The 16,399-nt window shown below is 33.8% G+C and overlaps 1 protein-coding gene across 1 annotated transcript; it reads right to left on the bottom strand.

The window, feature by feature from the left end:
• Window positions 1–358: 358 nt before the first annotated feature.
• On the bottom strand, window positions 359–15,632 carry LOC149898257 (uncharacterized). Its single transcript, XM_090115631.1, has 13 exons — window positions 15,429–15,632; window positions 15,129–15,263; window positions 14,398–14,958; window positions 13,896–14,029; window positions 13,413–13,731; window positions 12,737–12,870; window positions 12,199–12,273; window positions 11,742–11,871; window positions 11,017–11,153; window positions 4,702–4,813; window positions 3,973–4,086; window positions 2,765–2,878; window positions 359–2,010 (listed from the first exon to the last, which is right to left on the bottom strand). Exons 1-13 carry the CDS (start codon window positions 15,534–15,536, stop codon window positions 1,789–1,791), a joined length of 2,295 nt encoding a protein of 764 aa, XP_089971757.1. The 5' UTR covers window positions 15,537–15,632; the 3' UTR covers window positions 359–1,788.
• Between the last annotated feature and the right edge of the window lie 767 nt (window positions 15,633–16,399).

The following is a 16,399-nucleotide window of genomic DNA, read 5'->3' as shown; positions in this document are numbered from 1 at the left end:
CTACTAGTTGGTAAAGCTCAAGAAATAATAATAACATCCTAGACCTATATACATCCATAAAATTCATTTGATATGAAAATTTAAAACACATTTTATTTTCACGAAATATTTATTATGGCTGAATAACATATTCCACATACACAAATTCATACATACATATATTACCTAAGCACACATAAATGCGTCGACAAAAAGTCCTATAAGCGTAGACAATAATACAGTTAAATTACGTAATTACTGATTAAAAATATTACATTAAATTTAGAGAAATAAAGTATAAAACTGCAAAGTATCTAGAAGTTTTCTTCGATACGCGATTTTAAGTCAATTTACAGTTAAGTTCTTGTTATACCAATAAAAATAAACATTTATAAATCCAGTCAGTCAATCTAAAACTTTAAAGCTAATTACTTACAGCATCCTTACAAATAGTTGCATAAAACACAAATTACATGGAGTGTGCTCTTTATCTATTGTAAAGAAATATGGAATAGGGAATATATGAGACAGAAAAAGCCTTAGGTCTTTTCTGTCTCAACTTAGACAGAAAAGACCTAATTTAAAACTTAAAACATAAGAATATTATGTTTAAAGTTTATTAAGTCAAGTTATTTGATTTCAGTAAACTCGAAAATAATGCGCATCTTCAAAGGGTTAGCATATAGAAATATTTTCACAGGTAGCACAAAGTATATTATTTACATTTCTTATCCTATTTCCTTAATGCATAACAGACAGAAATTTACTTCCAATTTTCTTTATAAATAGCAGACAAAAAAAATATTTTATATGTACAATCTCATCCAATTCATTCTTTACATACTTCATTACCAAAATTTTATTTCTTTTTTGAAGTGAAACTTCTTTATCGAGGTTGTAAAAAAATTTAGTGTAACATTTTTTCGTTACGCGTGACATTTTTCCGTTACGCGCCATCTTTTTCTTATCCCTACCACACGTGATTCGACGTGTTTCTGTAAAGTTGCATATAGTAAATAATTTTTTTAAAAATGAGGTCATAAAGAAGTTTCACTTCTTACGTGTGTACACTAGTGCACGCACACATTTTTTTTATCAAACATAAGAACATCCATTTTTATAATATTTCTTATATGCAATAAATAGTTGTCTAATTTAATTCCAGATCTTAACTCTTAACTATATTTATGACCGGTTTCCTCATTTCAGGGTATATTTGTTTGGCTTAACTGTCAGAAACAAATTTGAGATAATGTATGGAAACTGTATCAAGTGTCAAAAAGTCTATTAGTGAATCTGTCTTCAGAAAGCAGCATTAGAAACCGGCTTAGTCTAATTATATTAAAAAGTAGTTAAACAAGAAATACATACCACATATACCATCAATTCAAAACATTTATTCTTGTTATTTCTATACCATTAATAACTCAGCCCCCGGAATCACAGAATCAATAGAAAATCTATTGTGTCGTGGTCAGATCGGGCCGCTCGGGGCTCAATGGGTTAAATGCAATACATAAATAAATTTGACAAATTAAAACGAAAAAAAATGGTCAAGAGTGACCAACAAACATAAATTCTTCCAATTCTCATGTAATTTTTTCCCATATCAAAATAATTATCAAATCCATTATAATTAAGCTATTGCATAGCTTCTATCGCGGGCCTTGAGCGCGGGGACCGAATCGAGAAATTCCGTAACGAAAAACCTCACGCTCCCCACGGGGACGGGCGCGGAGGTGTGGCTCGAAGGCATAGCATGCAATAGCTATACCGCGGCAGTCCCCGAGTGCCACACGTCTTTTTATTTTACAAATTAAACATATACGCATTAATATATTCGCTCTGTGTCTCTTGTTTCTGCAGTGTGACTGCGGCTGCTGTGTCTTTCTTCCTTTTTCTATTCTTCTTGTCCCATGGAGCGTAGGGTATCTTAAGATGGACGGTTTGTATGTGCAATTTGACCGCACTGCTTTGCGAAAAGCGACGGTTGCAATGCTCACATTGGAAGCGTTTTTCGCCGGTGTGTACCTTAAAATTTAAGTATCAAATGTGCTTATAAATGTGAAAGAATAAATTAGAATAGATAGACGATAAGACAAAAAATTATAGATTTAGTTTGATAGTATTTGATATGGATTTAATCACTTATTAGCTTCATCTGTTTTATATGTAACTGACTCCATTAGTCGATTTTCTCTCTTTTTGTGAATTTATTTTAGAGGCAAGCTGTTTCTCCTAAACACAGGTTGCCCAGTAACCTATCTAGGGTAACATTGGCTTGTATAAATTGTTTTAGTAGCCTTTTTATATTTATATACTTTTACATGAATATTAATTGTATATTGTAATAAATTGTAATTGTATGTATGTATGTTTAATAAATAAATTTGAAATTTGAAATTTTGACATACTTTAAACGGACAGATTTAATTCAAACTTTGTCAAATTATCAAGGATTGGTTACTATACAATAATTTGATGAGTTTAAGCGTGTTTTGAAACTATATTAAATCTATATCTTAATATTACTATTATAAAGGCGAAAGTAACTCTGTCTGTCTGTCTGTTACTCAATCAATCCTTAACTACTGAACCAATTTTCATGAAATTTGGTACTTATAGAGATATTTTGATACCCGAGAAAGGACATAGGCTACTTTTTATCCCGGGAAAATGACGCAATCTCGGAAATCCCAGGTTAACGGGAACTATGCGGGTTTTTCTTTGAAAACACGGGCGAAGCCGCGGGCGGAAAGCTAGTTCTTAATAAATGATTACTAACCACAAGATGTCGATCTCTATTGCTGGGCATGCTAAATCGCCGTTCGCAGTGCGGACACGCGTAAGGTTTCTCAAGCGTGTGTGTTCGCATGTGCACCATTAGGTTTGCGTGTTGCTGAAAGTTAGTCGTTTAATATTATGTTTTCATAGACAAAATGATCACATTAGCGAAGCGTTATATGCCGGATAACATATGTCTCGGTCTGGTAGGACACAGAAGGCTGATCACCTACTTGTCCCTGAATAAAATCGATCAGTGAAACAGATGTATAATGCATCTGTCCCTTACGCCACTAGGGGACATGGCACTTCACTTATATGCCGGCTGCGCGAAGCTAGAGAAGAAAACATGAATTTTAAGGAAAAATTTAGCAAAAAAATGTTGGTGTAATTTTGTTGTTTAAGTATTTTTTACGTTATCAGTGTATGCAAAACTAATAGTCCCTTCGCGCTTAGTATACCGATAGTGGGACACCCTGTATATATAAAAATTATTTATCTATATCTATATATATGTTACAGTCAAAACCCTGAACCAGTCAATATCCTTATTAACTGATTTTATCAAATAAAATCAGTTAAAAAGGATATTAACCGACGCCCTTAGGCAATAACCTTAATAACCGTCAATAAGGATATTGCTGGTTCAGGGTTTTGACTGTAGCATATATATAAATGAAACCCGTTTCGCGTTGTCACGGTATCACGTGTGAACGACTGAACCGATTTCGATAATTCTTTTTTTATTATATTCCTTGAAGTAAGCCGGGGCGGACCGCTAGTTTTTTTTATATTTACGGTAACTGTCTACAAAAAGAGTAGCTCAAATTTTTCAAAAATTATAATATGATAAATCGAAATTGATTTTTCTTATAAAAAAATTTTTGTCTTTTTCAACACAAAACTAATTTAACTTCATAATCATAAATTGCGTGTTACACATGTTTTTGCTTTACTAAAATAAATAAACACACATTACTCTAGTTTCGCTATATTATTAAAAAAAAATTGGTTGTCTGTAAAGTCGGTTTACTGACGATAGTTGAACGTGACAACGTCCGATTGTGCTTCTTTGTCGCTCGTTCCGCGCTCTCGCTTGCACTTCAAGCCTTACGGAACGCCTCAGAGCGAGGTAACGCCGCATGAGTCATGTTTTTTCGTGCGTGCAGCCGGCTCTATCGAATTATAAGACGTCAAAAAATAACTTACTCGTGTAGTATGTCCGCATATATCACACATGTACCGCTTGAGGAAATCAGTGCCGGGATGTTCAGACTCATAGTGTTTGCGGGCTTGCACGTCGTTCGATAGGAACTTTTTGCACTGAAAATATTAATTGTAGTTTAGTTTTTTTTTATTATTATTATAGAAGGTTATTTATTATTTTTATACTATGTTTTAAGCTATTGCATAGCTTCTATCGCGGGCATTGAGCGCGGGCACCGAATCGAGAAATTCCGTAACGAAAAAACCTCACGCTCCCCACGGGGACGGGCGCGGAGGTGTGGCTTGAAGGCATAGCATGCAATAGCTTTACCGCGGCAGTCCCCGAGTGCCACACGTCTTTTTTTTATTATTTTTATACTATGTTTTAATTTTGTCGACTAACGGTTTCACAACGGCCTATTAAGAGGAGGCTCCCTAAGATACGCTACGGTGCTAGACGCTAGCACAGCCGTAAAGAAGTTTCACCTCAGAATACTTTTAAATTCTTCTTATGCATAACCTTAAAACCAAAAGAATAAAAGGATATTTATAAAAAAAGACGTGTGACACTCGGGGACTGCCGCGGTAAAGCTATTGCATGCTATGCCTTCAAGCCACACCTCCGCGCCCGTCCCCGTGGGGAGCGTGAGGTTTTTTCGTTACGGAATTTCTCGATTCGGTCCCCGCGCTCAAGGCCCGCGATAGAAGCTATGCAATAGCTTAAAAACTTACAATTTCACAATGACTAGGTGTAGCCATGCCGTTGTTGAGTATGTTAGAGTTGGAACGCCTCGGTCGGCCGCGGGATTTTCTGTCGCTCTTAGCTTTCACTGGCTTTATTGATCTGAAAGTAATTAATTCAGTTTTTATTGTTCCTACTCAAGAAGCTTATATCTAATACACTGGAGATTTCAGTATGAACATTAACTTGTAACAAGAAAATATGACGTTGAATTACGTCTGTATGTTTTTTTATCCCTTTCACACCTAACTTGGCAAGTTGGTGTGAAAGGGATAAAAAATACTGAAATCTCCAGTGTATTAGATATAAGCTTCTTGTTCCTACTATTGTTATGTTGGCAGCAGAATTAAGTGTTTCAAATAAAATAAATAAATAAATAATTCTGTTCTATGATCACACGTTAACTATTGTACGGATGAGGTTATCCTTCTTGCTAAAAAAACTTTATGGCGCTAGGCAGTTGATAATAATAAACTATCCAGTGGCGGTACGTTCATACAAGCCGAAAAGCCCGGCTTGCCTTAGAAATTCGCTACGAGATAGGAAAATAACCAAATTCACGTTTGAATATTCGCGCGCAATGAGCAATTCATAATTTGCTCCGAAATTCAATGAAAACTCACCTACAATATAATATATAATACGCCTAGCATAAAACAATGATGTAATGAGTAAACTTTTTAATTTCATCCTTCTTCCTATCAGAATAAGGTCGTACCTTTTATTTTGACGTTACAATCTAAATTGGATGGATTATAACATGTAGTTGTCTCGCTTGCACGCGTGGGCTTTTACCGGGCTTTGCGCTCATCTCTTCTAACGTATGAAATTTCGTCTATACTCTGTCCATTATATTATTTGCTTTTTGACAGCTGCATAGGCCAGTAGAAATCGACACTAAAAAACCCTAAATTCGCAAAGCACGATGTAGATTTGAATTTTTGGTATGTTGTTTGGATCAGTTAGGGTGATGTAAATCCCAATTTGCAACTTCGAAAAAGTTGTGCTCGCTGCGCACCACGTGATAAACTGCGAAAATTTTGGACTTTTTTCACTTTTTGCTCTAAAAGTCATAAACTATGCGTTTCCGACAAGTATGATTCAGTACATAAATTAAGGTTATTAAATTTGCAACAATTTAAGCCTAACCGCAGCTCTCTAAACCTTATAACGACTAAACTGTGGCCATTCGAAGATGGTTCATTTTTCCGGAAATATTGAAATTTTTAGTTTTGCTCCCGTTTGAAGCAAAATATTGGCAAAAACCGCTCGTTCTATGAGAAAGTCGTATAATAAAGTTGTAGTGCATTTAATTTTCTTCCATTAGAGCATAGAACAAAGTCTGTGAGACAAATAGTTCACTCACAATATCTGAAAAACAAAAAGAAGGTAGAAATAGATTTTTAAAGAATTGAAACTGAGGGCATATAAAATCATAAAAAGGATAATACTTTTTCATTTGCAGGATAGGTAATTAACAAAATTACAAAGATAATTAAATTTGCAACAATTTAAGCCTAACCGCAGCTCTCTAAACCTTATAACAACTAAGCTGTGGCCTTTCAAAGATAGTCAGTTTTTCCCGAAATTTTCAAATTTTTAGTTTTGCTCCCGTTTGAACCAAAATATTGGCAAAACCGCTCGTTCTATGAGAAGGTCATAAAATAAAGTTGTAGAAAATTTAATTTTGTTAATTACCTATCCTGCAAATGAAAAAGTATTATCCTTTTTATGATTTTATATGCCCTCAGTTTCAATTCTTTAAAAATCTATTTCTACCTTCTTTTTGTTTTTCAGATATTGTGAGTGAACTATTTGTCTCACAGACTTTGTTCTATGCTCTAATGAAAGAAAAATAAATGCACTACAACTTTATTATACGACTTTCTCATAGAACGAGCGGTTTTTGCCAATATTTTGGTTCAAACGGGAGCAAAACTAAAAATTTGAAATTTTCGGGAAAAACTGACTATCTTTGAAAGGCCACAGCTTAGTTGTTATAAGGTTTAGAGAGCTGCGGTTTGGCTTAAATTGTTGCAAATTTAATTAGCTTTGTAATTTTGTTAATTACCTATACTGCAAATGAAAAAGTATTATCCTTTTTATGATTTTATATGCCCTCAGTTTCAATTCTTTAAAAATCTATTTCTACCTTCTTTTTGTTTTTCAGATATTGTGAGTGAACTATTTGTCTCACAGACTTTGTTCTATGCTCTAATGAAAGAAAATTAAATGCACTACAACTTTATTATACGACCTTCTCATAGAACGAGCGGTTTTTGCCAATATTTTGCTTCAAACGGGAGCAAAACTAAAAATTTCAATATTTCGGGAAAAATGAACCATCTTCGAATGGCCACAGTTTAGTCGCTATAAGATTTAGAGAGCTTTAATTTGGCTTAAATTGTTGCAAATATAATAACCTTAATTTATGTACTGAATCATACTTGTCGGAAACGCATAGTTTATGACTTTTAGAGCAAAAAGTGAAAAAAGTCCAAAATTTTCGCAGTTTATTATTTGCGTATAATCTTTTTTCCTACTTTCCCAAATTTTGTAATTTTGTTAATTACCTATCCTGCAAATGAAAAAGTATTATTCTTTTTATGATTTTATATGCTCTCAGTTTCAATTCTTTAAAAATCTATTTCTACCTTCTTTTTGTTTTTCAGATATTGTGTGTGAAATATTTGTCTCACAGACTTTGTTCTATGCTCTTATGAAAGAAAATTAAATGCACTACAACTTTATTATACGAACTTCTCATAGAACGAGCGGTTTTTGCCAATATTTTGCTTCAAACGGGAGCAAAACTAAAAATTTCAATATTTCGGGAAAAATGAACCATCTTCGAATGGCCACAGTTTAGTCGCTATAAGATTTAGAGAGCTTTAATTTGGCTTAAATTGTTGCAAATATAATAACCTTAATTTATGTACTGAATCATACTTGTCGGAAACGCATAGTTTATGACTTTTAGAGCAAAAAGTGAAAAAAGTCCAAAATTTTCGCAGTTTATTATTTGCGTATAATCTTTTTTCCTACTTTCCCAAATTTTGTAATTTTGTTAATTACCTATCCTGCAAATGAAAAAGTATTATTCTTTTTATGATTTTATATGCTCTCAGTTTCAATTCTTTAAAAATCTATTTCTACCTTCTTTTTGTTTTTCAGATATTGTGTGTGAAATATTTGTCTCACAGACTTTGTTCTATGCTCTTATGAAAGAAAATTAAATGCACTACAACTTTATTATACGAACTTCTCATAGAACGAGCGGTTTTTGCCAATATTTTGCTTCAAACGGGAGCAAAACTAAAAATTTCAATATTTCGGGAAAAATGAACCATCTTCGAATGGCCACAGTTTAGTCGTTATAAGGTTTAGAGAGCTGCGGTTAGGCTTAAATTGTTGCAAATTTAATAACCTTAATTTATGTACTGAATCATACTTGTCGGAAACGCATAGTTTATGACTTTTAGAGCAAAAAGTGAAAAAAGTCCAAAATTTTCGCAGTTTATCACGTGGTGCGCAGCGAGCACAACTTTTTCGAAGTTGCAAATTGGGATTTACATCACCCTAACTGATCCAAACAACATACCAAAAATTCAAATCTACATCGTGCTTTGCGAATTTAATGTTAATTTCCACTGGCCTATGCACGCCTATGAAGGATTGTATTGTCTATGTTCAAATGTCATACAAATAATTATCGTTCTTCATGGACAGGTTCCGCCCACTTAGTGATGTCTACACAGAATTATTCAATGATGGGTCGATAGATTATAATAATCGATAGAAATACTCTGTAAAATATATCCGATACAGAAAAACTCTTCTATTATGTTAAATATAATTTAAACGTAAAGACAACCAAATTGTAAGATAGAAACCAATAAAAAATAAAATATTAGTTTAGTTTAGTTTTAACATACAATGCATAGATATGTGGTATTATTATTACATATCTTATTAGTACGTTTACGTTGTAATTATTATTTACGTACCTGATTCGATTTATGATAATATTTTGAATTTATAATTGAAATGGTATCACAATCGATAATCTTTTGAACATCACTTCTGGTATCACCCGTCGAGCTGTCAAAAAGCAATTCTTACTGCATCTACAGACGCTCCGATTTGGTTGGTGCCAACCATCCGACCACGACCAAATCGGAAAGTGTAGAGAGCGGTCGGTCCGACATAATTATTATTAATATTGGTTTGACGTGGTCGGATGCGCCAGCAATACCGACCAAACCAACTTCCTATCCGATCCAACCAAATTGGAACGTTTGGAAGCTTTGTTCCGACCAAATCGGCTCATTCCATAGAGTAATATAGGTAATTGGCTTATTCACATTTGCAACGCCGCCGGTGTAGGACGTCAACATGAACGCCCAGGGAGTTACGGTCACCGAACGTGACATATTAATAAAATTACTGGAACTATATAAAGACTTTCCCTGTTTGTGGGACTTAAGTAACAAAGATTACGCAAATAGAGATGCCAGAAATCAAGCGTATTTTATTATGTTAGAAGTATAAAAAAAATTGACAGTGCGGCTACATTAAAAACCTTAAAAAATAAGTTATAAGAGCCGCATATGACTGTAATTTTCTCTATTTCTATAGTAGAATTTAGCCCATTCTCTTCGTACTATGGTCAACTGACATATTACTCTATGGTCAACTGACAGTTGGAAGGCCAACCGTCGGACAATCTGTAGCAATGTTGGAATGGTTGCCATGTCGGTTCCAATATGGTTGGCACCAACCAAATCGGAGCGTCTGTAGATGCTATTATAGTGGACAGACTATAAGTAGCTACATACCTAGCTATAGAATTCTATAGCAATCTGTATGGAGAATAGGGCCACGATAAAGCCCGGCTTTAACAGTGTGAAGATAGTTACGATTGCGCGAACGAACGTCGTGAATATTATTGTTATTAGGTATAGTTTGTTTGAGCGGGTGATTATATCGCATCGGTGTAATTTATGTTTTTCGAATTTTGTGATAAAATTAGTGTCGCGACAGCAGATTGTGTTGTAAATTGTGATGGTTTGCTTTGTGCTCAGCGGGGGAAAGGTAAAATCAATATACTTTACTGAAAAACATCAATTAATTTCTTCATAAAAACCAACTCCCGATTTGTGCATTACCCAAACAGCTAGTAAGTCACATAAACGAAATTTTAATTAAAATATGTTTACGAATTAATCGATTTCATGAATAAGAATTGCTTAGAAGCCCCAGCTGTTGAAACTTGCACATTTGGTACTTGGTAGTTATGATTTCTGCTAGTAGGTATAAGGTAGTTCTTCCACGGAGCGTGCTTTCTCATCGTTAAATCGAATTCATAAGTACGTATTTAAGAAATACACAAGGCCAAGAACGCCTTATTGAATTATCAATAATTGAAAGTTGTTAGGTAATTGAATTCTAAAACAATCACCTACCTACTTTCTTCCGATTCCGATTCCGATTCCGATGTTATAAAATCTTTCCTTCAGAAGATCGCCGTTTTGAATTATTAGAATATAAATGATCTGTTCAATTTTATTAATAAGTAATATAATGTCATACAGTTTAATATAATTTATCGATTTTAATGATAAACGTTTGACTCAACTGTTAGCGGGCGCGCGTGAAAATTTAGAAGATTTGATTCGGTAATTACACAGTATAGGTACCTTAGGAAGGTTTCTAATTCAAGAAAAGGGTACCCAGCAAAAACTTTGAAAACTTTGGGCTTGCCCAGTCCTTACACCCTAGGCACGCCACTGAAACTATCTCAAGTCTTCATGACTGATAATTAGGTATTTAGGTATTAGGTATTTATTTAGGTTTTTACTGGAGCGCCTCGGCATGGCATAACAATTTCTCATATATAAATCATTTGAATGCTATAAAACTAAATATCAGAGTTTTCATGGCTTTTAACTAAATGAGGGTAGTTGGACATCAAATTATACAAATCAACACACAGCTAATTTACGATTTTTAGGATTTGGAAAGCTAATATGTGACAAAGCTAAAAATTGCAATATTATTCTTGTATTATAACTTGATATCAAACTACCCTCATTTTGTTGAAAGTAATTAAAACATCCCCGTGGATCCCGCCTCGTGATCGAATTTTTTCTATTCTTTATAAATTTATATTTATAAAGCATTTGAATGCCATAAAACCAAAAATATCAATTTCAACACTTATTATTATCAACTGCCTAAGGCAATAAAGTTTTATAAGTAAATTTTTGTCTACAGAAATAAACTAAAAATATAATATTACTCACAGATTAGTTTCAGCATGTTTATTAGAGCTGCCAAAATGCGTCGCAAATGCAGCTTCGTTGTGAAATTGTAGCGCACATTCGGCGCAATACAGAGTGCTGTTCGGTTCTATCTCTTGTCGCTCGCTGGCTTCTATTTCCTGGAGAAATATAATATAAAAAATGTGTGCGTGTCCTAGTGTACACACGTAAGTAGTGAAACTTCTTTATGACCTTATTTTTCAAAAAATAATTTACTATATGCAACTTTACAGAAATACGCCGAATCACGCGTGGTAGGGTTAAGAAAAAGATGGCGCGTAACGGAAAAATGTTACGCGTAACGAAAAAATGTTACATTAAATTTTTTTCCAACCCCGATAAAGAAGTTTCACTTCAAAAAGGTAAATACAGGTTTTTTTTTTATTTTGTATAACAGATATATGAGGGTATTAGGTTGATTAGAAATATACATAATATGTAAGTATAAGTTAGTATTTGAGCAAATGTTCCACGCATTTTCTATGTAAGTAGAGTCCGTAACTTACTTATCTTTTTTCATTTGGTTACAATATAGTTACAGAGTTCATTTGGTTACAGATATATGGTAATGTTTAAAAAAAAAAATATTGCAATCACTATCATATGCAATGAGGAAAATATAACAAAAAAAAACATGGACAACAATTCCTTCATTTTATCAAATCACAGATTAATTACAAACACAGAAAAGTATTAAAAAAACATACTTCTTTAGTGTGCACGATTTTCTTATGGCAATACAGTCCAGTCTCGCTCACGAAGCTGTGCCCACATAAAGTGCATATAAACGTCGACGGGTGTTTTATGCGTATGTGTGTTAAGCGCGTTGACGCTTTGCTATAAAAAAATTATTTATATTAAAAACGAAACTTATTTTTTCAAAATTTCAAACTACAAATAACGAATGTTCGTGTATGATTCATAGCTAATTTGTAGCAAAAAGAACAACATTACAAACATATATATTACACCCTCCGCTCCTGTTGGTCTTAGCGTAATGATATACATATAGCCTATAGCCTTCCTCAATAAATGGGCTATGTAACAACGAAAGAATTTTTCAAATCGTACCAGTAGATCCTGAGATTAGCGCGTTCAAACAAACAAACAAACAAACTCTTCAGCTTTATAATATTAGTATAGATATACAAATTTAAAACTTACACAAATTCCTTCTTGCAATGTGGACATGAGTAGGTTACATTTTTATGCCATCTGTAGTGGAGTTTTGCTTGTCCCCTGAAAATTATACACTTATTAGTTATTACCATTATAGCAATTATATCTTTGTTTCATATTATAATGCAAAAAAAATTGGTTGTCTGTAAAGTCGGTTTACTGACGATAGTTGAACGTGACGTCCGATTGTGCTTCTTTGTCACTCGTTCCGCACTCTCGCTCGCACTTCAAGCCTTACATGGAACGCCTCAGAGCGAGGTAACGCCGCATGAGTCATGTTTTTTCGTGCGTGCAGCTGGCTGTACCGAATTATAAGACGTTGTCACGTCAAAAAATTAACGAATGTATTTAGATTGGAAAGATCTAATTTTACCGCATTATACTTTATTTACGGATTATCCTTCTTCCAATTGAAAATTCAATAAACCGCTTCTCTAAAATCTAATTCCTTGTCAAAAAGAGTTTCTTTTTTTTTAGATGCACATCTCAAAATAATAGTAATAACGAAATAATCATAACTTACCGATTGTAGCAAGTATAGGAGCAGTATTGGCAGGAGTACTTAAAGAGATGGCTCACTGTCATGTGCTTGTACATTTGTCGCGGATTCACCACATACACCTTGCATGCATCACACTGGTACTTGCCTGATATATTCTGAAATTATGTTTATGCTTCACTACATAGTATAAAACAAAGTCGCTTTCTCTGTCCCTATGTCCCTTTGTATGCTTATATATTTAAAACTATGCAACGGATTTTGATGCGGTTTTTTCAATAGATAGAGTGATTCAAGAGGAAGGTTTTAGTATATACATAATTTATTATGTTTTAGACAAAGCGGGCGAAGCCGCGGGCGGAAAGCTAGTTTATTATAGCTGGTAAAGTTTTAGGAAATCCATGTAATAAAAATGAGTCGTCAAATGTATAGCTAAGCGTAAAGTTGAGAAATTTATCGAACGTTATTATAGCGGTTATACTTTTTACAGATTATACCTATACACTGGTGGACGTTTAATTAGAAACACGTAACACAATGAAGAAGTCTACAAATTTATTACATACTACTTCTTAATCTCTAATATGTTAATACATAAATGTTAAATGAATTTGATGACTACTTCATCGAGTTACGTGTTTCTAATTAAACGTCCACCACTGTATATTGGTTTAAGTTTGAAATAAAAATCGATTCATACCGGGTCATGTTTCTTCATGTGGTTCTCATAAGTACTCGACTCTCGGAAGCCTCTAAAGCATTGGTTGCACTTGAAAGCCGAGTCCAAATAATTCTTTGACAGACGTCTCTGATTGACAATTTCATATTGTTCCTCTTGACTTACGGGCGAGTAAACTGGGAAGTCCGATGGTAATTTTCTAGTTTTTCTGACTGGTCGTAACGAAAGCACGCTCTTTTGTTTCTTGCCTTTCGTACAGGGCTTTGTTTCGTACCAATTGGCATGCTTTTTAGATCCCTTTTGGAGGTGGGTCCATATGAAATGCTGTTTTGCTGAAGTGCTACAAAAAGTTCAAATAAAGGTATGTTATTGGCTATGTAATGGTAATAAACATCAAGAAATTTGGAAACATTTGTTATTATTATGTGTTATCATTTTCAAGGGATAAAATTTGAAGTACTTTAATTATTTATTCTCATTTAAGTTTTTTGTAACATTACTTACCGATCAAAGCTGACTTCAGGGCATTTCCTGCAAATATACTTATACATGTGCTTTCCGGATATATGCGTCTTGAGTTGGAATTCAGTCTTGTAGTAATAACCACACAAGTCACAATAGAATTTACCACTTGTATGCTACAATGAAAACATTTCAACATAAGAATTTATAAACAAATCATTTCACTATTCCTCTAATTAATTAAAATATGAACTATAATTGGCTAGTTCCAAAATACACACACGCATATTGACATATTACATTTATCCCAGAATAAAAATCCTAAAAATGTTGTGTGGTTTTATGAAACCACGGTAAAAGTGAAACTGTTCGAACGGTTCCGAACACTGCTTTGTGTAGCGCATGTCGCGTGTCGGTCGGCTGCCGAGTAGGTATACCTACTCGGCAGCCGCGATACACGCGACATGTGCTACACACACCAAAAAGTTTGAGACGATGTAATAAAAGTTTCACTTTAATAACTTAATAGATAGAAGCAACTTACTGTATCATGCATCCTCATATGAATCTTCAACCGAGCTTCAGTATAATATGCCTTGCTACACACTTCACACTGAAATTTGCCTTGCGAAAACATTTTATACACATCAACCACTGCTTTCGCCTCTTTCATAGTAATTGGTACCACAGTCGCATACTCCTCATCGAGATTAGATCCATCCACATCATTTTCGTTGTCATTATCAAAACATTGCACATCATTGTTGTCTATTTCATTGTTGTCGAAATAGTCATCAGAATGTGCATCGTCTTTATTCAATTGAAGATCCTGTTCATCTTTTGATTCTACTGTTGTATCGTTATTTATAACTTCAATATCAATTTTGGCCCTTTTAGCTGGCACTTCAAATTCTATATCATTTGAGATGGTACTACAATGTAACATTGGTATGTCACTTGTAAGTGTGGGAACCCGACTCTCTTTCACCCATTTAAACTTAATATTTTCATACTTTACTTTTGGATTATTTGTATCCAAGAATGACAGTGTAGGGTTCACTCTTATCCTTTTTCTGTTAAGTTCATTGAGTAAGGGTTCAGTTATCTGAAAAGTAAAGTTATGTAAATACATAGAGGAGGCAATAAACTTAAAAGATAACACAAACATTTTATCATTGAATGTGCCTCTGAAAACGAAATATACTGAATAATGAAAATTAAGATCATGGTGGTAGATCCTAAAGTAAAACATAACATTATCTTTGTAATGATTACCTGTTTATTTGTTTCCAATAGCTGTAATAAAGTATAGTAAGCTCTTTGGCATTTATTCCGAAATTTTATAAAACGCTTAACATATGCTGTGCATTCTATGCACATATATGCTGGTAAACCATTTCCAGTTTGTGTCTGAAAAACAGAAAATTATTTCACTAATTTAAAATGATTTTGAGTTGAAAATCCATTATATATTATTGAAGTAGATGACATGTTCTAAGTATGGGTGTATTTTGAGTTAATTTTATAAAATATTAAAAATATATACGTTTAAAATACCAGTAAAATAAATGATACCTTTAGTCCAGATATAAGATTATATTCTTGTCTCAATGGACCACTGTCAATGTTATTAAACTTTACAGCTGTACTTAAACAAACCACACACGCCTTTAGCTCAAACATTGCTGATAGCTACATTCAATAATATCATTTCATGGTGAAATTTAAGTATTTTTATCTGATTCAAAATAAAATTACAGTGTAAACTATTTTGACAAATGTGAATAACACAGTGAATAATGAATTGACAAATGTCATCATAACTAAAAATTACGAAATTGCCATACTTTAAAATGAAAAACTGTATGTGGTTGTCGGTGGTTGTGATGTGTGACTAGTAATTTTACATAAAACTTGCTTCTTCATAAGTTCTTCAGTGGAATGATGTGTAAGGAAATCTAATATCTTCTTATATATAAAAATGAATCGCAAAATGTGTTGGTAAGCGCATAACTCGAGAACGGCTGAACCGATTTCGATAATTCTTTTTTTATTATATTCCTTGAAGTACGAGGATGGTTCTTATGTAGAGAAAACGTAAACATGTACCACGGGCGAAGCCGGGGCGGACCGCTAGTATATTATAAAGGCGAAAGTTTGTAAGGATGTATGGATGTATGGATGTTTGTTACTCTTTCACGTAAAAACTAATGAACCGATTACAATGAAATTTAGCACACATATAGAGGGTAACTTGGATTAACACATAGGATAGTTTTTATCCCGGAAAACCCACGGGAACGGGAACTATGCGGGTTTTCCTTTGCAAACGCGGGCGAAGCCGCGGGCGGAAATCTAGTGGTTAATAAAAAGATGGAAATATATATTTCTATGGGCATTGAGAAATAGATATTGACCGATTCTCAGATTTAACCAATAGGCACACAAAAATTCATGATAATCGGTTCAGCCGTTTCGGAGGAGTATGGTAACTCACATTGTGACACCAGAATTTTATATATTACCTACTAGCTTTCCGCCTGCGG

This window comes from Colias eurytheme, chromosome 23 (assembly GCF_061535395.1).
Source record: "Colias eurytheme isolate Ceu_HAF_F1 chromosome 23, ilColEury1 Martin Lab GWU primary, whole genome shotgun sequence".
Taxonomy (NCBI): domain Eukaryota; kingdom Metazoa; phylum Arthropoda; class Insecta; order Lepidoptera; family Pieridae; genus Colias; species Colias eurytheme.
This window is presented reverse-complemented; position numbering and strand designations above follow the sequence as displayed.